This window comes from Patella vulgata, chromosome 3 (assembly GCF_932274485.2).
Source record: "Patella vulgata chromosome 3, xgPatVulg1.2, whole genome shotgun sequence".
Classification (NCBI taxonomy): Eukaryota; Metazoa; Mollusca; class Gastropoda; family Patellidae; genus Patella; species Patella vulgata.
In genome coordinates this window covers 68,775,990-68,800,463 of record NC_065881.2, presented here as the reverse complement: position 1 = coordinate 68,800,463, position 24,474 = coordinate 68,775,990, and the positions used below count along the sequence as shown (strand labels likewise).

Here is a 24,474-nt window from a genome sequence, read left to right as displayed (position 1 = left end):
ATTCCTCTCATTTAGACAATGAGTTGCTATTTATCATTTTAACAATTACCAATAAGCATACTATGAACCACTTTAAGAGACTCGACTCGTGCATCCTGTAGCCAACAATGTATGGAAATCCAGAAGTGAATTCTCAGACTGGGCCCATAACTTTGAGACTATATATACATGTGTGGCTTCGAAAAACGGTGGGTAGAAGAAAGAACAACACCAACACGATGTTATAATAGTATTTACATATATTGCTTGTTTGTATTCATGCGCCGAGGAACTTTATTTAGAGAAAACTTACTCGATCATATCAACTGAAGAGAGTTTTTGTAACACATCCCGATATTTGCTATTTGACATATGAGCCCTATTCTTCAGCAAATAACACATGCAACTCTATGTCATAGGTAGTATTGTTATATTTTATACCATTTAAAGTACAGATATAATGGCAATTCTGAACGTCACTTGCATGTCATTATTTGCCACTACAAAATTTAACTGTTGACGGAGTTTGAAAGTTTTCTTTTCCAAGACGGAAACGCATTATTTTAAAATACCAAAACGAACGAACACAGAATAAGATTTCCATTGTAGTATATTTATTAAACAAGGAGACGAACTAATATAAGCCTTTGGATTGTTTTTGAATCCATGCCTTATGACAGTGTATGTATACAATATCTACATAAGATTTCCACAACGGTGCTTTTTTTAAAACTTCGAGTACATCTAGAGTACATTGCTTGTAATTGCATCATCACCTCGTTGTTGGAATCAGACACATGTTTTACTCTGTATTCTTTACTAGTGGTCCCTATCTTTGTTTTAAAAAGGGGACATTTGCATCCTATTTACTACGAACTCTACTCTTTACAAAATCAATGAGACGAAACAGCCTCAATGTTTTTACAAAATTATCTATTCTGATATTTTAACGATGATTCACGATATGGACGAAAGAAAATGGACATAATAACAATCTGTATACTGTTGACGAAGTATATAAACACCTTCATGTGATATTATATAAGTGTGTATATCAATAACATAATGGATAATCTTTCAGTAGATCGATCATTCGATCACGCCATACAGGAATTCCATTCATACTTGAACGTTGTATCCCCAATATAATTGTAATGTTTATAAAAGGAATTCAAAGTGTGATTTTAATGTATTCAAGGGTATTGAAAGTAAATTACTTATTAATCTAATGTATGAATCGTACGATCTTTATTATATTATCTGCAATTAGAATACTATTGCAACATTTGAATGAGATCTCCTAAACGACATATTATGGTGAATTTAATGCATGAAAATTCTTGCCGTGAAAATATGGGATCCTACTATTTAAGACACGATGAGCATTTTAAAATCAGTACACAAGTCGTGTACCCCATGGTTTTGGGCGCCATTTGTAATGAACAAAGACAAACATATCTTACAAGACGATGCGAAAGTTATTATTAATGGCGGATTCACAAACGACAAAATAAAAATTAAAAAAAAAACAAAAACATGCAGCATGGACTTAGTAGACGTAAATGGTGGCCGTTTAATTTGAACTGTTCGCGTATTTCACCGAACATAATGGATTAGAAATTACGATATTTCTTTTTTAAAAAATGAATATAAATCACTTTATGTACATTCATATTATATTGATATATGATTTTAGACACAATTTCGTCTATTTTAAGGTTCAAACGATTAGAGCCATACATCCTTTAAAGGTATGTCGACCATTCAAATGTTGTGTACTATAATGTACACGCGTGTAATAGCAGGTGAGAGAAAATCCTGTTGATTGATAAAAAACTACAATAATATTACCATAAAAATATAGTATGCTTATTGCCGAGTATTCAAGATCTGAATGAATAAAGCAAGCCTTGCTGTGTGGTACAAAACCTTATAAACATATAGGTGGTCTCTTTGTAAGTGGCTGTTTGCAAATCAGAATGGCAATGTCGACCATGCGTAAAATTTCCTAAATACGGCGTCTGCCAAATGACCTGAAAGGAAGTTTGCCAGACAGTGCCAGTGGCTATAATCAATTGTAATTTGGGATCAACATTTTATTAAAGTCGCAGTATTCCCCCGTGTTCTTTAATTGCATATATCGAAAACTACTTAAAAAATACTCAAATAAAATCTTCCATGTCTGCTTTTATTTCAATTTGTACTTTGTTGGAAGAGCCATTCAATGAATCAAATTCCAATGATTTATTGGCTGGTATGTATTTCTGTGGTAACAATGTTATTTTTGAGGTTTTCAATTAAAAAAAAAAGATAGAAAAACTCCATACTTTAATGCTCCAAAACTGAAAAATAAACCCTATATTTCACACAGAGAGAGTTTATGCATAGAGTAAAGTAAAAGTAATACAGTTTTAATGTTAATGAAGTACGTTTCGCATGGGTAATTTTACATTGGGTAATATTAGGCGTTGTTACAAGGTTATTAGCAGACATCATAAAGATTTATTTTATTAATTTCTTGATGCAAATCTTTCTCCAGACGATTTTTTTTGTGGCAGGTATGAACACAACACATCTATTGTTCTTTATACTCTAATATTATTATAGGTATAAACATGTCTAACCTAGTTCTTGTAAAACATTGACGTCATTATTACAGGTAATGTTTTGTTGTTGTTCAGCGTACAAACTGAAACTGTCCTTCACCCACTATGTGTAGCGGAGCATCAATATGATTAAAAACACTTTAATGCTTGAATTATTGTTCAGGGGTTAATTCAGTTCCGATACATTTAGGCTTCAACGTCATAAATAAACGGTAAAGGGACATTATCAAAACCCCAACCTCGCTAATTCCTAGGTTAGCAATTACCCACAAAGCTTTTCTTGGCACACTAACAGTTGATAATCTGTACTTTTTGAGCTCTGACGTCAGAATTTGCATACAGATGATTGGATTGAGATTTTATTACGTCTGTAATTTATATTCTACGTCATCATAGATTATTGTTACTAGTATTCGATTGTTAGTTATGCCCACATTCTTCAATGATCTTATTATAATCGCCTATTATACTGACCAAACTTGTTTTTTCTAATTATTCATATATCAAAGTCAAAAAGCTTTTAAGTAAATTTGACCCAAGGTGACCTCATACAGGTGTGTTGCTTGTCTTTTTGTGTGGACAACAAACCAACATTCATACACAAACAAGTACATACAATGTCAGAAGGTTATTCTTATTGAGATTTTCCCTTTGATCCACTAAAACCAAGATAGAGGGGAATGACCTTATGATATTAATTGAGTTTATTTATATATCTACTGAAACAGAACATTAGAACAGCAGTCTAACAGATTATAGACCAAAAAGTAGGTTTCACGACGCCCCCCCCCCCGCCCGTTTTGATGCAACGATTCATTACGAATTTCCCTTTGTATGGTAATAGTTCAAATCGGTCCGATCGCCACATTATCTGTTTGGGATTATATTAAATTGTTTGACCTAATTCACGTTCAATTCTTGGCAAATGAACAGGTCATGCCGATCTGACCTTAAATCTGTCAACACGAAATAGTTTGAATTAATAGAATGTCGATATTTTTCTATGGTATTTGTTATAGAAATCCTCGTTTGAATATTTTGTTTCAATTAATTTGTAGAATTTGTCTCGTATGAAGGTCGTATTAGAACGAGTGGTAATGTGAATCGTGGGAAAGGTGAATTGTGTCTATTGGCGTTAAGTCACGTTGTCGGTATAATTACCTATATCCATTGTAACATGTGATATATCTATATATACCGTTGTTAGTTTCTATCAAACTGATGACACCACCTGTCAATTATGATATACACTATAAAAATATATACGTATAAATATAGTCTCATTCAAATGATCACATTCAAATAATTTAAAACTATGAATATGACGCATGAACGTGTCATCTTTTCCCTTTTTAGCAAGTTAGAACCAAGCTGATCTGTTCTCGAATTCCACTCCAAAGACTATTAATAACCTAAAAGCATACCCCTGTGCAGAAATATAGTGAATACTGGAGATGGAAATCGACACCGTGCTGCTTGACTGTCCAGTCCCCTAAAATCCACTATGTTTTCTCAATTGATTTCTTATAGCGACGATGTTACGAATCACACGACATTTACCACGTAAATAACTAACAATTGCATCTTATTTCCGGGCATAATTGCTGAAATTTTAATTTTCTGAGAAATTATTTTGAAATTTAAGCACGACTAATAATTAGATTTTTTTTTTCAGGAACAGTGTGCGGACTGTTCTCTTCGTTGTCCTTCATATATTGATACGATTCTGTTAAATCAGCTTACAACCAAGTGTCTAATATCATTGTCTGTGTTACACCATTCGGCTTTTCATATATCGTGTTGCTTTTTACAGTAAAATTTAACTGTGTAATAAAATGTTATAATTACATAATACAAATCATTCCGATACGACTTGAAACCTATATACACGAATACTTGAAAAGGTCATTTTAAATTCATTATTTTAAACTCCTGCCATAGTTAATTACAGTTCAGGTTATTGTGACAGGGTGGTATATGTATAAATCAGGTTTGAAATATGTACAGATGTGACAGACAGATAACAACCTCGTTTAACAAATAAAAAAAATACATAAATAAAAAAAGTTGTACGAATTGAACTGTACCTACTCATTTGAAATGAAAACCAAACTCCCACAAAAAATAAACTGATGACATTTCTTGTATTCATTAGTAATAATCAAAACATATTATGTAAGTCATATTAAACAAGAATAACTTATTGTATGTTTGCTGATATTAAAAATATGTTAGCCCCTGTTCCCTCACCTTAATAATAAGCCATTGCAGACGATGTTTAATGACAGAATAAAGTCAAGGACTGTTGATATATGATAAAGATAGCATACGTATTTATATTAGACTTTTCCACAATGAATGGACTAGATGTTCCGTATCTTAAAATAGTCTTTCTGGGCTGAATCATGAAATTTAAGACAAATTTAGCATAACGCACTGTTCACTTAATTTGTCGACTTGGTCATGTCCAAAAATCGCAATCTGTATTGCCCCTTGATATCCTCAACGACTAAAAATTATAATTGCCTTTTATAATTCCCTATTTGATCGATTTACACCCCCTAAGGATGTAATAAGTGCAGATTTTGAATTATCAGATCTTTGATCATTGCTGTATACATTTACTACATGTATGATTATATTTTTTTTAGTTATCTGCCACTCGTGCCGGCTCCTAATTAAAATTTTAAGAGAGGCTTCTGCAATGGATCTTATGGAAGTTCATTTCCGCAGCGCATCTTGTACCAACTTAATACAGTCACCAAGAGATTTTAATACATGATCGGAAAGCTTAATCAATGTCCGTTTAAAAGATATATATTGTCGGTGTGATTCTACAATTGTAAAGACTGTAAGGTTGTTTATCGACATAGACTATCTTGGCAACAACATTACGATTGAAATAGTTGATTGTTGATATATAGAAACGAAATAGGGTTTAGCGTCCTACCGTTGTGCCCTGACTGGGCTAATGAAGACGGGATTTGATATACAATTATACGACTGTTGATATATAATTTTACGATTGTTGATGTATAATTTTGCGATTGTTGATGTATAATTATACGATTATTGAGTTATCCTCTTTATGATCTAGCAATATGATTAACATTACAATATCCAAAGGGGGGATAAATTGTCATGCAGAGGTTTGTTGATTCCCAGAGCCAATCCCTTGATTGTATGTTTCGAAACCTCTAGTATAGGGCCCAATATTCAGAAATGTGAGAAAGGAAGGCTTTGTAATAACAGAAAATTAAACTTTTTATTCAAATTAAGTGGGAAGGACAGCTTGGACAAGGAATTTAACAGCGATAATTTTAAAAAGAAAACTTAATTTAAATCCACACTTTGATTTGATGCGCCACCCCCCACCGCGGAAATAGATGCCTGGATCCGTTGCCCCCTCTACCACCATTTATTTTCGTCAGTTATATAGTATCTTATAGTTATAAAATTACATTTGATTAAAGTAAACTGTATAAAAATACAACTTCTGATACACAAACGTATCATTAGATATTCGTTCGATTGTCAAAGAAGGGGGTGGGGGTGGATGGCCGAACGGTTAGCACGTGCGCGCAGTATCATAAGGCCTGTCATTGAGTCAACTGGCGTGGTTTCGAATCCCCGGTTGTACGTAACAAGGAGTAGGGTCGCCTGTCAAACCTCGTGGGTTTTCTCCTGGTCCTCCGGTTTCCTCCCACTGCTAAAGACCCCTACGCGCAAGAGAATTATTAAAATAAAATTAAACCATAAGTTAGTCCCGAAATGACCTAGTTTGTGTCGAGTGAGCGTTAAATCCCATCTCTCTCTCTCTCTCTCTCTCTCTCTCTCTCTCTCTCTCTCTCGATTGTCAAAGAAATGAAAATGAAATGGGGTAATCCTGGGCTAATGATGGCGGACATACGCCTTACAGTGTGCTATGATGGAATTTTTTTCTCGGACAGCGGCACTACAGCTTACTCTTATTTGGAATTCCAACTGTCAAGGGATCTTTTACGTGCACGTCAATGTGTACACGGGAATATATACTATTCAAAAAAAGTAGGGGATATTTGATTTTTAAGTGTTATTAAAGTCACCTAATGAAACTGACGAAGAAACAAATGACAAAATGAAATGAAGTTCACATTCATCGATTTATTCCAAATGATCGTTAGACTAAGTAAGGCACAGACTGACCATTATAACGGTAAAATGATACCCGGGGTCAAACAGCAAAGTTACCACAGCATCACAACCAAGTCAGTAACGGGTAAATCCTCCTCTGTTTGCCAAACAAGCATTGATCCGACGTGGCATACTCCTAATGAGACGTCTAAGGTCATTTGGGTCCAGATTGTCCCATTCCTGTTGCAACGCAGCAGCAAGTTCTTGGACATTGGCAGGACGTTGTTGACGTTGACGTAACCTCTGTCCAAGCATGTCCCAGACATGCTCGATGGGGGAGAGGTCGGGACTCAGTGCTGGCCAAGGTAATGTGGTGATGTTCTGTTGTTGGAGGTAACCTGTAACGATCCTGGCCCTGTGACATCTTGCGTTGTCATCCTGGAAGATGAAACGGCGGCCATGACGTCGTGCGAACGGCACAACATGGACTGCCAAGATGTTGTCCCGGTAGTACTGGCCTGTAACACGCCCTGCAACAACATGTAAAGCCGTTCTTCCAGCAACAGTGATGCCTCCCCACACCATAACAGAACCACCCCCAAATCGATCATGTCTGATGACGTTAACGTCTTGGAAGCGCTCGTTTCGACGACGCCACACCCTCCTACGTCTGTCCAAAAAATCAACAGTGAACCTTGACTCATCTGAAAACATCACATTGCTCCAGCGTCGATTATCCCAGTGTTGACGATCCCTACACCAACGACGTCTTGCCTGAATGTGATGATCTCTCAAACAAGGGATCACGCGAGGACGTCGGGCGCGAAGGTGACCCCTGTGCAGTCGATTCCGAATCGTCTGGCCACTCACTCTCACACCAGTGTCTGCTTGAAGACGAGCGCTGATCTGATTTGCTGTGATGACACGATTTCTCAAGGCCAAGGTACGGATAAATCGATCCTGGGCTTGAGTTGTCGCCCTTGGTCGACCTGAGCGTGGTCTGTCCTGTACAGATTGTGTATCACGGTATCTGGACCATAGCCTGCTTATGACAGACTGAGAAACATTCATCGTCCGCGCCACAACCGCCTGTGTTGTGCCGATCTGTAGCATGCCAAGGGCACGTAACCTTTCATTTTGGGTAAGCCGACGCATATCAAAATTTGTTTTCTGGTCACTAAAACAATTAAACTGATGTTTCCACCCTGGAATTCAATGCCACAATGACTGTAACATTCAAAGTCAGAGTCGTGCAAATCTTGGGTTGGACCCCCATGATGATCCCACGCATCACCTGCATTCCATGTGGTAGCTATTGGTGCGTTTGGGCGTCACATGTAACTGGAAATGTTTCTTCTGTTAGGTTCTATAGTGACTTTATTCGTAGTCATTTGCATATTTTAGTATTATGCCCCCAAAATCAAATATCCCCTACTTTTTTTGAATAGTATACGTTGTCCTCCGTTCAGAAAGCACTGGCGATAGTCAGTGAGTCTGGTCTAGTTCACTGATTCATATTAGTCTATGGTGAAGATTACTTTCGGTAATTAAAGACTTACTTTGCAATACTTAAAGAATTTATAACCTATTTGGTAGGGTAAAATGTACTTCAATCACCACGATAATATATTAATACATTAAAAGGGTAATTGTGTATGAGTGGTTAAGTATTAATATTATTTGAATTATTTGAAAAGCCCTCTCAATTATTGCTCATATTCACCTTATTGATTTCTACGGATGAGTGAATTGTAAAGACGTTCACCTAGTCTTTAATTGAACCCAATATGTAGTTAACCATTACCAATTCAAACAAGGTCTATAAACTGCTGTATAAAACTCTTAAGGTGAACTTTGTTTCTCTTCCCAGATCGTTTTTATGCATTTGTTTGTCTTCAATATTATTGTTTATCAAGTTAGCAAGGCAATAGCATGTTCCTTTGGTTTATGAACAACAATTATGACAATTGCTTTATGATTCATAAAATCTCCGTGCGTCATTTGCATTTTTCGGAAAATATCAAATTTTTATTCACGTTAAAATGATTATCAAAAGATCAACGGCGTGTATCTCTCAGTTTGAATTCAATTGGACCAATGTTCCTTTTAAAGATTCAACGCTGACAATATTTTAGTTCGCAAGGGATTCCTTAATCCATCGACTGACGTTCAGAGATTTTAATGTTTAAAATTATATTTAAAATAATTAAAGAGTTTTTAAAACTATACTATTGGTGATAAAGAGTTAAATATGGTAGAGGAAAATCAAAACGTGAAGGAATTTTGCTGAAGAATTGAAGCTCTAAATACGTGCCATTCGCCAAATCTAATTTACACAGAAAATCCAATAATCTCAAAATCTGTACAAGACTTCTAAAGTCACAACCAGAAAGAAAGGCGGTATAATTGTAAAATATTTCTTTCTATCAACACAGGTGAACTGCTAGGGAAAATATTGTGTCTCCCACTACTCTATCAACTCCCAAGGCACCGTTTTAGACACATCTCATTGTAGTAGGCATTTACACTCAGTTAGGAATCGGTAATGAACATCTATTCTAAGTTGGCGTTTGGTTCAAATTATTCGGGACAATCTCTATGCCCTGGTTCCTAACCCAACAACTACGGGGTATGGGCACCAGGGTTTGCACCCTCCTATGGTTCTTATCTTCTAACGATCCTGGACAGTCAGCATACCCAACTCCTTAACCCATAACAAGTACGGGAGATCTTTAATCTTTACAGAGACTGGTGTATATGCTATTCCCCGTCTTCTTAACAGAATCGAAGTCAATTAATGCGAATAAATTATTTCAAGCGAGCGACACAAGAAACTATTTAAGAAATTTATACACACTGCCCTATATATTGCAGATAGCGTAATATAAATGACATTTCAATGATGAAAATTGTTATAATTGGATATCTTATCTTAGCGATTAGCGCCTGGTAATCTACCGAAAAAATAAATATAGTTTATAAAGATGTTACCATTACCACAATTGAAACAATCGTAAACGGTTTAAAGGGTCCGTCTTCATTAGCCCAGTCGGAGCAGAACAGTAGGACGTTGAACCCCATTTCATTTCATTTCGTTTAAAGGAAATGCATATTTTACCCGTCCGTATTTTCTTAGGTGTAAGTCTTTGGAACGAAAATGATTCACATACGACGTATAAGTAAGTTAGTTTTGAATATGTGCATTTTAAACAATAGAGGATAAAGGGGGTAATGACATTATACAGTTTCACATTCTACTGAAACTGGCTGTGTTATACCGAAGCAGTGTGTGCAGGGTTTATTTCTAAAACATCTAATATCTATACAATCGATGTGTTTTTATCTTTATAATTTTGGAATTAGATGATTCTCGTTTTAAAAAAACGCAAAATCACTGATGGGACATCGGAATGAATCACAATAAATGGGGTATAGTTTTTAAATGAAACTGCTTGATCTGATAAGTTTTGGACAAAATAGGAGGTATATTTATTACAACCCAACCATTTTATAGTCAATTCTTTTTATCTTTATAATTGTGGAATTAGATGATTATCGTTTTAAAAAGACGCAAAATCACTGATAGGACATCGGAATGAATCACAATAAATCGGGTATAGTTTTTAATTGAAACTGCTTGATCTGATAAGTTTTGGCCAAAATAGGAGGTATATTTAATACAACCCAACCATTTTACAGTCAATTCTTTTATTTATGTTCCTTTGTGTTTGTGCCTTTGGTTGATGACTTTAAATTGTACACGAAAAATGAGACGTAACTATCCAACCCAAACATCACCAGACCTACTATTACTACTAACAAAATTTCATAAAGAAGAAATATCAAGTAGTAAACTTTATCAATGTATAGATCTTTTCATTCAGAAAATGCAACCCCGTTTTAAATTAAAACAGCATTAACTTTTTATTCATTTATTTATCGTATATAAAAGACGTAAAGGCAAGAAATATGACAAAGCGATGGCCAGTAGTTGTTATATCATTGTCGCCCATGGTTAGTTTTCTAATGATGTAAAATAAATACATGTTTATTTACCTGTACACGTAACGGGTAACCGACGAACAGGGGTCGACGTTTCCTCATTCAGTGTTCTTTTTGTTGACTCTTTAGATTTAGTTTGTGACACACCTTTGGTTCCTGGTCCAGCACACGAAATAGAGCAAATAAAAGTAACGACCACTAAAGTCACACAAACATTGGGAAAATTACCTTTAACCCTCATTTCTACTACGTCCCGTTACAAACATATATCCATTAAATGATTTTTATCTGAATTGACTACACTCTACTGCATAATACCTTGTATAGACTGTATCGGCAAATGTCGACATGTATGTTGAAAAATCACGTGGTTCTATTTTTAGTGTAACCAGGTCGCACTAAATTGTGAGTCTTTTGAGTATTTACATAGTCGGCCTACAACATTGACTTTTATTTTTTACTTCGTGTCGGTTAACCGTACGTGCTTTCGTCTCGTTTGTCTCATGTAGTTTCACTCACAATTTTACGCAACCGACATGCTAAGGTCAAGTTTAAAACATAAGAAGTTCCTTTTCGTAAAGAAGATAAGAGAAAGGTCTGTAATGACCTTCAGATTATTAAATGATATATCACCTTTCTATATTGTTTTTACGTCATTATGTGGTCTAAAGTGTATATGACTAATTATCACTTAATAACATCTGATAACACGATAACCCGTTAATGCAAGCGTACGTATTGGATATGGCAGTAGATAAAGTGTAATATATGTATACTGCATAAAATAATTGCAAAAACTAACACAAATAACTCACACAGACATGGTATAAAACAGGGTGATGTATTTTGTCCTATATTATTAAACCTTGTTTCAAAGACCTTTGAAGTGAAACTTATCAGTCGGTGAAATAGTTTGTTCCCAAACTTAAAAAAATTCGATTACAAGTAAATTGGAACGCGAATAATATAAATAACGAGTAATACAATATCCACTTTCACAAACTCCATATCACTTCGCACGTTCAGTAGTCTAAGATTTGGGGAAAATGTCATGTGCCCAAGTGTCAATGGACATCCAGATCTAGTTAAGAAGACATATTTTAATGAGCTCAGTAAATTGAATGGGGCCGGAATATAAAACATGGGGTGAAAGTTCATGTTACAACAACTTTAATATCAGGTGGATATCACACCTCGCTCTCTACTCTCTATATAATCAGGTAGATGAAACACCGGTTTCCGGCCAGGTTTCGTCCAATGTTTGTTCAGGGTTGGTGAAGAGGTCTTGGGTATATTTTTACTGATTATATTGCCAATGTGGCGGTCATTGAGTGTAAATAGTGTCAACTAAACCACGGCCTAATCCACCAACATGCACATCGTCAAAAGACGACATATGATAAAATGTGAGTCCAGCGGATTATCCACCAACATCACACCATCGAGTAGAATATGATCCAATCAGGTACTGAATCGGATTTAATTAGTAAAATTCCACAAACAAGAACCTGAAATTTAAAAATGATGTTTTCCCGACAAGGGATAGTATCAATTTTAAAACACGACACTTTAGTAATCAAAGAGTCATCTCCCCTGCATTAAGTTTCAGAATATTATCAAATTATTTAACCTGCCACAAAACATAAACCTAAGCACAAAAGTATGACACAAGTTGTTAGCAATATGTACTCGGCTTAAATGTGAAGTGGTTTTATAATCACTAATAGTACTTCTAATTTAACAAATCTGAATCACATTTATTCAAGAATTTGTTTAAGTCACAATCCATTTTAATAGATTTGAGTTTTCGTGAAGATAAAATTTTTGGCCTTTGGTTGGAGTCTGAAATTCTGTCGATAATGTTGATATGTCTTTTAGTTTCCTAATCAGTTGTCACCGAAACTTAAATCGTTTGTACAAAATAAATATTTTGCTCATACTTTGAGTTAATAAGTGTCTCCTTTTTGCCTTTGTATGCACGAGTCGATTTAGAAATAATACACATATACTTTTAGTGGGTACTTTTTAATATGCACCTACACATATCATTAGGTTTAACAGTGGTTACCAATAGCTTTCCACTCACTGCTGCCTTTAGACAGTTAACATAGTCTCCGAGGGCCCCCACATCTGCATCAGCCAGATTTCCTATAAGTTATGTTTGCTTTTCCATGGCGGTGTAGCATAGATAGGTGACGTGTGATATTGTAAGTGACAGAATCAGGAGAGCGCATATGACTTTGGGATTTGATGGGATTTTTGTTAGTTTAGGTTATGGCCCACGTATATGGTGGACGGGGTTACTTTGATCACAATTGATAATATAGATTTTTGGTCATGTGGTTGTGTTCTTTTAATTACATTGGCTTAGTCTCACTGTTTTTGTGGTCGTTGGTTGGGTCGCTTTTAAATGAGTATCAAAATAAGAAACAAGTAATTATAGTCTGTATTGTACACTACCTAAATACTTATAGCCACTTTGCAGAATGTAGTCTTACTGCATACATCTCGTGTCGATAAACTTTGGACAGAAGCAATTACGTATACGGACTGACTCAATTTAGTACCGTGTCGCTACATAAAATTCGTAGTCGTTTGGTAACCACCAAAAGACATTTGGTTCTCAGATTTCTATTGAGATAAAATGTATGATATTTTGTCATTTTGTATATACTCTTAAGGAATAACCATGAAGACCTGCCAGTCCCAGCCATTTGTACATACATGGTTCCGATGGGCGTTTTTTGTCAATAGCGCCCGAAGTATCACAAAACGTGACCGACACGGATATATAATAATGTTATAGATATGCATAAATATTCTTGTCGTTCCTGTTGACCACTTTCAACTTATTTGGTACACTTTTAATTACGACTTTTTAATTCCAACAACATTAAACAAACTCCTTTACTTTGTATTACACGAAGAGTGTTTGCTCAACGTGTTCCAGTAAGCACAGTATCAGCTTTGTAAGTAAGTAAGTAAAAAAGTAAAATTTATTGCATAAAAACGCCCGCGTGGAGCAGGATACAATTACAAAAATGACATTAATACAATACAACAAATATACATGTTTTTGTAGGGCAGTCAAAAACCATGCAAGACATTATATATAATGGCCATAACCATTTGCTACTGTACTGGTTTAAAACACTGAGAGAATCCTTTCGAAACGTCTCACAAATAAATCAAGTACTTGTTCTTCCATAAATATGTGTTATAGTTTATTGCTCTATCCAGTTACTAAATGCCTCTAAAGGAATAAAACCATAGTACATTGAAATTATAGATACAAAATATGCAGGAACAATGCAAACATTATTGTACAACGAGAGACAATCATTTAGAATCGTCAAAAGGGGTGAGAAGCCGTAAGGGTTGTGTAGTAATGAACTATGACATTAAGTACATGACAATATGATAAGCTAAATTAGGTAGATAAATGATTTAGCGGGGAGTATGCATAGTGTGAATAAGCCATATTGTGAAAAATACATAAAAATATTTAAGTATTAAATTTTAAGAAAAAAATTAAGTTTTAAAATTTAAGAAAATATTTTTAAGTATTAAAATACTTAAGTATTAAAATTTAAGAAAATATTAAAATTTAAGAAAATATTAAAATTTAAGAAAATATTTAAACTATTAAAATTTAAGAAAATATTTAACTATTAACATTTAAGAAAATATCTAAGAAAATATTTGAGTATTAAATTTAGCAAAATATTTGAGTATTAAATTTTAAGAAAAAATTTAAGTATTAAAATTTAAGAAAATATTTAAGTATTAAAATTTAAGAAAATATTTAAGTATTAAAATTTAAGAAATTATTTAAGTATTTAAATAATTTAAGAAATTATTTAAGTATTTAAATAATTTAAGAAAATATTTAAGTATTTAAATAATTTAAGAAAATATTTAAGTATTTCAATTTTAGAAAATATTAAAATTTAAGAAAATATTTAAACTATTAAAATTCAAGAAAATATTTAACTATTAAAATTTAAGAAAATATTTAAGAAGATATTTAAATATTAAAATTTAAGAACATATTTAAGTATTAAAATTTAAAAAAATATTTATTTAAGAAAATATCTAACTATTAAAAGTTTTAAGTATTAAAATTTAAGAAAATATTTAAGTATTAAAATTTAAGAAATTATTTAAGTATTTAAATAATTTAAGAAATTATTTAAGTATTTAAATAATTTAAGAAAATATTTAAGTATTTAAATAATTTAAGAAAATATTTAAGTATTTCAATTTTAGAAAATATTAAAATTTAAGAAAATATTTAAACTATTAAAATTCAAGAAAATATTTAACTATTAAAATTTAAGAAAATATTTAAGAAGATATTTAAATATTAAAATTTAAGAACATATTTAAGTATTAAAATTTAAAAAAATATTTATTTAAGAAAATATCTAACTATTAAAAGTTTTAAGTATTAAAATTTAAGAAAATATTTATTTAAGAAAATATCTAACTATTAACATTTAAGAAAATATTTAACTATTAAAATTTAAGTATTAAATTTTAGGAAAATATTTATGAAAGAGAAAATTAAAGTATTACATCTTATGAGAAAATTTAAGCATTAAATTTTAAGAGAACATTTAAGTATAAAATTTAATACTTAAATTTTCTCTTAAAATTTAATACTTAAATTTTCTCTTAAAATTTAATACTTTTAAATTTTAAGAGAAAATTTAAGTTTTAGATTTTAAAATTTTTTTTAAGTATTAAATTAAAAAAAAAAATTAATTAAGTATTAAATTTTAAGAAAATATTTAAGTATTAAATTTTAAGAAAATATTTAAGTATTAAATTTTAAGAAAATATTTAAGTATTAAATTTTAAGAAAATATTTAAGTATTTAATCTTAAGAAAATGTTTATGGATTGAATTTTAAGAAAATATTTATAAAATATTCAAAACATTTATAAAATATTTGAAAATGTTTATAAAATATTTAAAAACATTTATAAAATATTTAAAAACATTTATAAAATATTTAAAAACATTTATAAAATATTAAAAAACATTTATAAAATATTTAAAAACATTTATAAAATATAAAAACATCCATAGAATATAAGAAAAGTATTGATAAGATACACACATCCATGAAATATAAAAATAAGTTATAAAATATTATAAATTATAAAGTGTAAAACTATTTAAGAAAACGTCGCAAGAAATACATCTTTTACGTAACTTTTATTCCATATATATGTGTTACTGTACTGCTTAATTTTAATATATCTTAACGTTCAGATGTTGTCCAGGAGACGTAAGCAAATCTGAAGCACAGTTATTAATAACTCCTTTCTATGAATGGTCAGTCAAATATGATTCAAACCACTATACCAGATCTGTTTGATAGGTATAGACGTTTCACTAAGACACCCACTGATCTATGGTATCAAACGACGCGCTGAGGTTCAGAAGCAAAAGGAAACATAAGGACACAGATCACCAAATATTCCTACGCCGTCACAGATCACCAAATATTCCTACGCCAAAGCTATTTTTAGTCTTCTTCTCCCTTTTCCCCCTTTTGCATGGCGATTTTTGTTGACTTTTTGGTGTAGAATCGAAGAAAAGGGTTTGAAAATACATTTTCTGCCAGGTTTTGGTGAATATTCATAATTTTGATGCGGAAGGATACAAGAGTTGAGAGGTTGGTTAGGTTGAAATGTAGGGCCTGAAATTGCATGTTTACTTGTCTCTACTTCCAGCTTGTGTATCTCAAGTTTTTCATGAAGAACCTCATACGTGCTTTTGGGCAAGTGGTTGCCACATGTTGCTCCATCTGTGGTAGAAAGCGTTCTACCCAACGAAAATTTGGGAAAAAGTTAGAGCCGGTCTAAGATACGAGAATTAACATTGGAGTCAATGGGGAAATCTTTAGTGATCTGTGGCCATAACGCAGTGGTGCAGTCTACGTTCTATGTAACTTATAGGCGGAGTTGAAGGTTTTATTTAGGCTTGATATATTTGAGTGTGATCTGATACTATCCGCTACCACTACAACGATTGTTGTCGGAGATATCGTACCATAATTTCTTGATACGATCCAATGCTGTTTGCATATTCAACTTGATGTATTCAACAAACCAACACATTGGTTGATGTCCCCAATGTTGACAAAGGGCTTTAGATAAATATAAACAGTTTAAATTCTATAATCTATTTACCGATATTGTTAGACAACATCCAGTCAACATGTTTCCTAATCTTTATCGATTTCATCATAAGACGGAGGACGCGCAGTACAGCTTGTTAATTTGTAAAATATATCCTCATATTTCGGTGGATCAGCATATCTTTTTTTCCAAAACAATGGCGTTCGTTCTGCAAGCATAGAGTCAGGTAGTCGGTTTATAATCAAACTCTCACCGCTTTCCGGAAGTATCCTCTCACGTTTAGGGTCGGAACAAACAATATATATGAGCCATGTCAGGGTCAGTCCAATGAGTGCCGATCCAAAAACAAATATTGTCAAATATATCGATAATCGAGCTTCACATTTAGAAGACATATCCACTGCACTATATACAGACTCTGGTGATATATGATACATTATTCTTTGATCAGTATTATATTCAATTGGTATACGGCATTCTAGTTTACTGTTACATATTCGTGTTGTCCCGGTCAAGTCATAAACAGTTCTAATAACATGAAAGTTAGCAGTTACCCAGGTACTAACCTTACGGTTCATAAAAACGAAATAATACGTATCGGTTTCTTGAATGGATAATGAATAATTGTTGTAATGGAGGAAACAGCCATTCGTATTCACGGGTTTCATAGCCAAGTAACAATCGGAGCAATTCTTGTTAGTTTTCCATTGATCAAAATATCCCTGCCCTTTGATGATATACAATTGAACAAAATCATCTGAACAGCTGACAAGATTAACGTAAGAGCCAGTTAGTACATAATAATTAAAGTATACGTATCCTCCGCTTTCCACAAATCTTGTATATTCATGGTTAAATGTATTTCGTTTATTGGGTGCGATTATTAGGTTTCCGGTGAATCGATAAGCTCTGAACCTGGCGTCCGAATGCAAAGTCAAACTGTGACAAAAAATCGTTGAATATTTATGATTGATGATACGCATATCCTTTGGCGCTGTATCAAATTTATTTATACCGAAAACGCCCAATGCGATGGTCAAACCAATGAAAATCGACAACACTGATATCCACATCCATAAGATTTGTGTCCGTTTGTATCGAGTCATTTCGTTGCAGCAGAATATATAGCCCCATAAGGTGCACATCCAATCATCATCGGGATAGCTGTTGGAACTACTTGTATGTGAACATATAACTCTGTTGGAATCTGGATTTCCACTGATATATACCGAGGTACTAACACTGCTCCTGGGACAAGGTCTGGGACTGATGTCATCATTACACGAATTTACTGGTCTTGTTGATCCCTGCAAACAACCGCTGTCTGTTGCTGGATGCTGGAGACAGATATTGTGTGAGGATACCTCATCAGTGGGACTTTTCGGAAGGGAATCTTTGCTGCTCATTTTAAGTCTTGAAAAAAGAAAAAGGAAAGAGTATAACTACAAAGCGTGCAGATATATATATAATTGCCTTCCACATGTGTTACTTACTTGCTTGAAAACATGAAGAGAATACTCTTTTAAACGTCGCCAAAATAAAGTAGTAACTGTTTTTCCATAAGTATTGGGGGGGGGGGGTGGATGGCCGAATGGTTGGCCGAATGGTTAGCACGCGCGCGCTGTATCATAAGGTCTGTCTTTCAGCCAACTGGCGTGGTTTCGAATCCTCGGTTGTACGTGACAAGGAGTATAGGGTTGCCTGTCCAGCCGCGTGGGTTTTCTCCGGGTCCTCCGGTTTCCTCCCACTGCTAAAGACCCCTACGCGCAAGCGAATTATTGAAATGAAATTAAAAACCATATGTTAGTCCCAAAATGACCTATTCTGTGTCGAGTGGACGTTAAACCCCATTTCTCTTTCTCTCTCTCCATAAGTATCTCTCCATAAGTATGTGTCGTAGTTTATCAATACAAAAGTTCAAAGAAAAAGTGTGGCTGATGATTTGAAGTTTTGGAGTAGCAGCGAAAATGCAAATCATATTCAATGGTGTGCAAAATACAGCTCAAATAAGATAAAGCTATATTTCACCCTTCGATAATAATAGGAACCCGTTATGTTTCTGTACCTATCAAATTGCAGAGAAGAGATGACTAGTAACTAAAATCTTTGGAAATTTTATAGCAGTCTTAAAGAGGTATTATCACTCTTGTCATGTAAATAATTGTAATAAATTTTGAATAACCTTTAGATTAGACTTACCTAAAACACAAAAAAACTGGTGTACTTAGATAGTACTTATTTTAACTCCTTGACGAAATCACGAATCAAGTAAAATTGAAAATGACTCCTTTATGAACCGATGCAGCTCTCCAAATCTTCTATTTATAAAATAAGAAGATAAATGATTTCATTCTTCCTCATAAATTAAATACTACGTAGAAGTGTAAAATACCAGGATACAATCACGATATCAGAAACAGCTTGCTAGAAAATACAATGGAAATATGAAATATTCCATGGTATTTAGAAAACCTTACTAGGAATTATGTTTGGAGATTACACGAATTTGGAAAACCTAGTAGTTACGTATGGTCTGGTAAGAAAAAAAAATACCCGTGAATAAGGTTAACAATAACAATGTCATTGTAACTGTATAGGCTATCTATTGACAGTCAAATAGATAGCCTATACATTAGTATTTATCGAGAATAACATTCGGTGTATGTCACAGAGTATTTACTCTGTGGTGTATGTAAAGCCACAGTGTCGCATCTTACAATATATATATACCATACCAATTATAATATTATAAATTATAGTCGTATCCTACAATATATATAATACTACCAATTATAATAATAAATTCTAGTCAGAGTGTCGAATCCGATAATAAAAATAATAATAATCCTCTATTTATATAGTGCAATAATACTAAAACAGAAGTTTCTATTGTGCTTTATATATATATATTAACAGACACCGACCTCTTATTCCATGATTCAAAGCAACATCGATATTTAATTAACAATAATATTATTTACCGTATTTCATATTCAAAGTCAAAAAGAATTGCATATTTCACTTTCTGCTTTTCCTAGAAGTATAGAAATTTCCCTTTTCTGAGAAAAGACTGGCTTAACCACGCCCCTATTTTCACGTCACCGGTTATTTATACGGATGTTTTTAAAATGATATATTGACACAAGCTTTATTATCATCAATATATGACGTATATGTAGGACATTTTTCTTAATAATAAAGATAACTGAATCCGTAGTCGAATATTACACTATTATTATGTTATCAATGTGTAATGTTCATAAAAGCTATACAGGAAAAAGACTATGAGTAATGCTACTCTTTGTTTCTGATCTATTTAAATCATTTGCGATTGATATGCTGGGTCTACTAGGGGTGTAAATTCCCTTTAAATGTAAAGGATGACGCTTCAGTTCTTTAATATATCGGAACGTCAATCTATATAACGTCATACAGTTCCGCAAGCAAGCCATGATACTGACTTGTTGATCAATGTACAATTTCGTAACATACCAGAAAATTAAATGATAGGATAAAAAATAATATTATAACTAATGTTCATGAAGAATACAGATGATGATGCAATGTAATAGATGAACAACTAGTGGTTGCCAGGCAAGATATGCCCACATTTTGCAAGGGATGGACAGAGAACAAGCTAAAATCCAGGAAGTTACGGTCCGAGTGGCCATTTTATCCGGCAGTTCCGGTCCGATTTTCACGAAATTCGAAGTGAACCATCATAATGGTGTAACGGTGATATATTCAAGCGTTGTGTTTAAATCAGATAAATATTGTGACCTCTAGAGGGACCACAAGCTAAAAACAAGATATTTTGTACAATCAAGGGCCATAATCCAGGAAGTTACGTACCGATGTGGGCAAAAGGAACCAAGATCTTTGGGTTATAAACATACATTTCAAGTTTCATCAAAGTCGGATAAAAATTGTGACCTCTAGAGTGTCCACAAGCTAAAAACGTCATTTATCGTACAATCAGGGGCCATAATCCATGAAGTGAGGGTCCGATACATACTAATTTCGACAGGATCGGAGATCTTTGAGAGATACACTTATATTTCAAGTTTCGTTGAAATCGGATAAAAATTGTGACCTGTAGACTGTCCACAAACAAAATGCAAACAGACGGACGAACACACGGGCGGACAGGGGCGACGACGATATGTGGGCGTATTAAAACAATAGAGTAGATTAACGTTGTTAACCAATGCTGGCTTGCAGGAATAGCGAGTGAAAGAGTTACTGATTAATTATATTAAAATTATAATAACGGCTGGGGGATTTCCACACTAGTACATTCCAGTACTAGTGAAGGGTTGTCACTGTTAGGCAGTTGACCTTTAACGAAACCTCTTGGACCGAAATTTGGATCCGCGGTATCTAAGTGCGTAAGATTAACTTGGATGTTCCCGTGTCAGATCCGGGTGTTGGCAGCGAAAGTTTATCTAGATTTTCCGACGAGGTCCCCCCTTGGCAAGGCACAGTGTATAGTCGTTTGGATAGGACGACACACCCGAGGTCTGGTAGAATTCTTGACAGTTGCAAGTCGAAATAAGAGTAGACTGTAGCGCCGCTGTCTAGGCAAACTTTCTCTCATAGCACACTGCATGGCGTATGCCCGTCTTCATTAGCTCAATCGGAGCAGAAAAGTATGATGTTAAACCCCGTTTCATTTATGAAAAATTTTAATTTTTAAACCTTCAAACAAGCTTTTGTTGTACTTTTGTGAATGGTGGCTGTAATGTCACGGTCATTTCAAAATTGTGTCGCCCCAATCGCATTGCATATGTAACCAGGCGAATAAAAAATACCGAAATATTATGTTAATTAGAGGCAAAACCCCATTTAGCACTTGAAGTTTGGTGCTATTGGCCCTAGGCCAGTTGTCATTTTCTACCAAGTTACTTCAAGATAATAACTGGATTTGCAAATCAAGAGTTTTTAACACTACAGATAACAGAGTATCGGTTTAGGAAATATAATATCTATTTACATCGAGAACCGAATATGAAACAGAAACATATATACAACAGGAACATAAATCAAACAGGAACCTTAACAACAAATTAAACGCGGTACATCATGCACTATTATAAGAGAGGTATTCCATTCCTCTGCCAAAGCATAACCCCGTCTCAGCTCCAAGTGTCAGTCACTTTAACTGTCAGCAAACCCTAATAGGGAGTGTTAATACGAACATCTTATAAGGGCCGGAGTCTCAAAACACAAGCTTATCATTATATATATATGTTTTTTTTTATATATAACATTGTCAATAACATGTGTGATTTATCAAGTATGTACTCAAACAAAACAAATACGTGCTTATGTAGTGATAAGAAGCCTATAACATACACTACCAAAACCAGGTGGGGTTCAGTGGAGTTAAGGAAAAGATAAATTACGAGATTTGATTGGGGAATTTTATCGTAATTTTAACCACAGGTTATGATTTCTTTCTTTCTTCACTCAGCGTTAGCCTACTAATCTCTAGGTCTTAAGAAATATAATTTTATTTTAAAAGAAAATTGGGGTAGCAGTAGCTGACCAAATTTAACCCAAGTCCAACGGCAAGGTCACGTATCTTTAAATCAAGGATGACCAACCTTTTACATATCATGCGTCAATTTATTTTCACCAACGCGTATAACTGAACAGTTGCAGAACAAAAGTCTGTCTTTGATTCATTTAGCATATTTAACTGATTAATGTGAAAAAAGATATCATTCGCTGAAAAGCATGAAATAATGAGTAGGCTTACTGCCTTATATTAACATAACCGGGATGCAATGCACCACTTCTAATCATCCAATGCACCATCCATTTCTCGAAACATTAATATTATTGCAAATACGAAATCAATTGTCATTTGTCCGTACGTGGCCTAATCTTTATCAATTTCCTCATAAGATGGCGGACGCTCAGGACAACGTGCTGATATATTAATATCGTCATATTGCGGTGGATCACTAGAAATGGTTTCCCATAACAATGGTGTGCATTCTTCATCTAGCAGTTCTGGTGGTCGGTTTATAATTAAATTCACACTTCTACGTCTAGGAAGTATCCTTTCGGGTTCGGGATCGGAGCAAGCAAAATATATCACCAGAGACACTATCATTCCAATAATGGCTGGTCCAAGAGCGAATATAGTCAAAAATATTGATAACCGGGCCTCACACGTAGAAGACATGCGTATTGTACTTTGTGCAGTCTCTGGTGTCATATGATACACAATTCTTTGATCAGTATTATATTCAACTGGTATACGGCATCCTAATTTACTCACACACATTTGAGTTGTGTAAGCCAACTTGTAAAACACTCTTGCAATACCAAATTTAGCAGTTACCCAAGTACTTTGTTTACGATTCATAAAAACGAAGAAGTATGTGTCGGTTTCATGAGTCGATAAAGAATAATTGTTGTAATTGAGAAAGCAGCCATTGACTTTTACGGGGATCGTAGCTAAGTAACACCCGGAACAATTCTTATTAGATTTCCATTGATCAAAATATCCCTGACCTTTGATGACGTATAATTCCACCAAATGGTCTGAACAGCTAATAAGAGTAACGGAAGAGCCAGCTAAAAAATAAAAATTGTAGTACAAGTAGTCTCCACTATCAATATATTTTGTATATTCTGCTTTATAAAATGGTCGTTTATGTGTTCTGGGTTTTAGATCTCTGGTGAATCGATAAGCTCTGAACCTGGCTTCCGACTGCAAAGACAACGTATAACAAAAAATTGTTGAATATTTATGATTGATGATACGCATATCCAATGGCGCAGCCTCAAATTCATTTACACCGAAAGCCCCAACTGCAATACCCAAACCAATGAAAACCGACAGCACTGATATCCACATCCATAAGATTTCTGTCCGCTTGTATCGAGTCATTTTGTTGAAGCAGAATATATAGCCCCATAAGGTGCACATACTACACACCCAATCATCACAGGGATGACTTTGTTTGTCGCGTCTGTTTTCATCTGAACATAGAACTATGTTGGAATCTGGAGTTCCACTAACATATACCGAGGTACTAACACTGCTACTGGGACAAGCTGTGGAGGAGACATCTTCATCGTGTAAATTACATGAATTCACCGGCCTTGATGGTTCCTGACAATAAGCACCATCTGTTTCTCGTCCTTGACTATCATCACCAACAGTTCTGTTTGGCTGATGGCAACCACAACTCTGTGTGGCGTCCTCATTAAAGACTCCTCTAATTAGGGATTCTAAGCTGCCCATTTTTACGCAATCACTTAAAAATAGAAGAAGAAGCCCAAAGGCATTATTATTTTAAATTAAGTAAACATATTACGCCCACCACCACCATATTGACATAGATATAGGATTAAACTGGACCTAAACCTAAACAATTAATAAGCATAATAGGTATCGTATACGTCACTGTCACTGCATAACCAACGGGAATAACGGTCTGGACCTTTTTAAAAAAAAAAACATAACGGTCCTGCACACTTTGAGAAAACAACCAGGTCAATTCTAATCTTTATATAATTTATATATTTTATTTTGCTGTTTAGTATATTATACAAGTCGCCGTTCGCAGAAGGAAACCAGGACAAAGAAAACCAAGACGACTTGC

The 24,474-nt window shown here is 34.1% G+C and overlaps 3 protein-coding genes across 4 annotated transcripts in view; all 3 read right to left on the bottom strand.

The window, feature by feature from the left end:
* LOC126816524 (laminin subunit alpha) overlaps positions 1-11,035 on the bottom strand; it is a 41,180-nt gene extending 30,145 nt beyond the window's left edge. Inside the window, exon 1 of the mRNA XM_050543149.2 lies at positions 10,755-11,035. Within this exon, the coding sequence (XP_050399106.1) occupies positions 10,755-10,941 (187 nt within the window). The 5' untranslated portion in view covers positions 10,942-11,035. The remainder of the gene's footprint in view (positions 1-10,754) is intronic.
* Positions 11,036-15,826: 4,791 nt separating this feature from the next.
* LOC126814993 (uncharacterized) lies at positions 15,827-19,913 on the bottom strand. Of its 2 annotated transcripts, none has more exons than XM_050540497.1 (2): positions 19,834-19,913; positions 15,827-18,265 (listed from the first exon to the last, which is right to left on the bottom strand). In XM_050540497.1, the coding sequence occupies exon 2, from the start codon at positions 18,256-18,258 to the stop codon at positions 16,939-16,941; it is 1,320 nt and encodes a 439-aa protein (XP_050396454.1). In that variant the 5' UTR covers positions 18,259-18,265; positions 19,834-19,913; the 3' UTR covers positions 15,827-16,938. The 2 variants fall into 2 exon arrangements, with proteins under 2 accessions (XP_050396454.1, XP_050396453.1); XM_050540496.1 differs by lacking the exon at positions 19,834-19,913 and adding an exon at positions 19,052-19,169.
* A 2,725-nt stretch (positions 19,914-22,638) lies between these two features.
* On the bottom strand, positions 22,639-23,633 carry LOC126815134 (uncharacterized). Its single transcript, XM_056099310.1, has 2 exons — positions 23,566-23,633; positions 22,639-22,971 (listed from the first exon to the last, which is right to left on the bottom strand). The coding sequence occupies exons 1-2, from the start codon at positions 23,631-23,633 to the stop codon at positions 22,737-22,739; spliced, it is 303 nt and encodes a 100-aa protein (XP_055955285.1). The 3' UTR covers positions 22,639-22,736.
* Positions 23,634-24,474: the final 841 nt, after the last annotated feature.

Coding starts and splice junctions, on each gene's coding strand:
- LOC126814993 (XM_050540497.1), bottom strand. CDS start 18,258: ATGAGCAGCAAAGATTCCCTTCCGAAAAGTCCCACTGATGAGGTATCC.
- LOC126815134 (XM_056099310.1), bottom strand. CDS start 23,633: ATGCGTATCATCAATCATAAATATTCAACAATTTTTTGTTATACGTTG. Junction 22,972..23,565: donor TCTTTGCAGTCGGAAGCCAG/GTTCAGAGCTTA, acceptor CATTATTGGAAT/GATAGTGTCTCTGGTGATAT.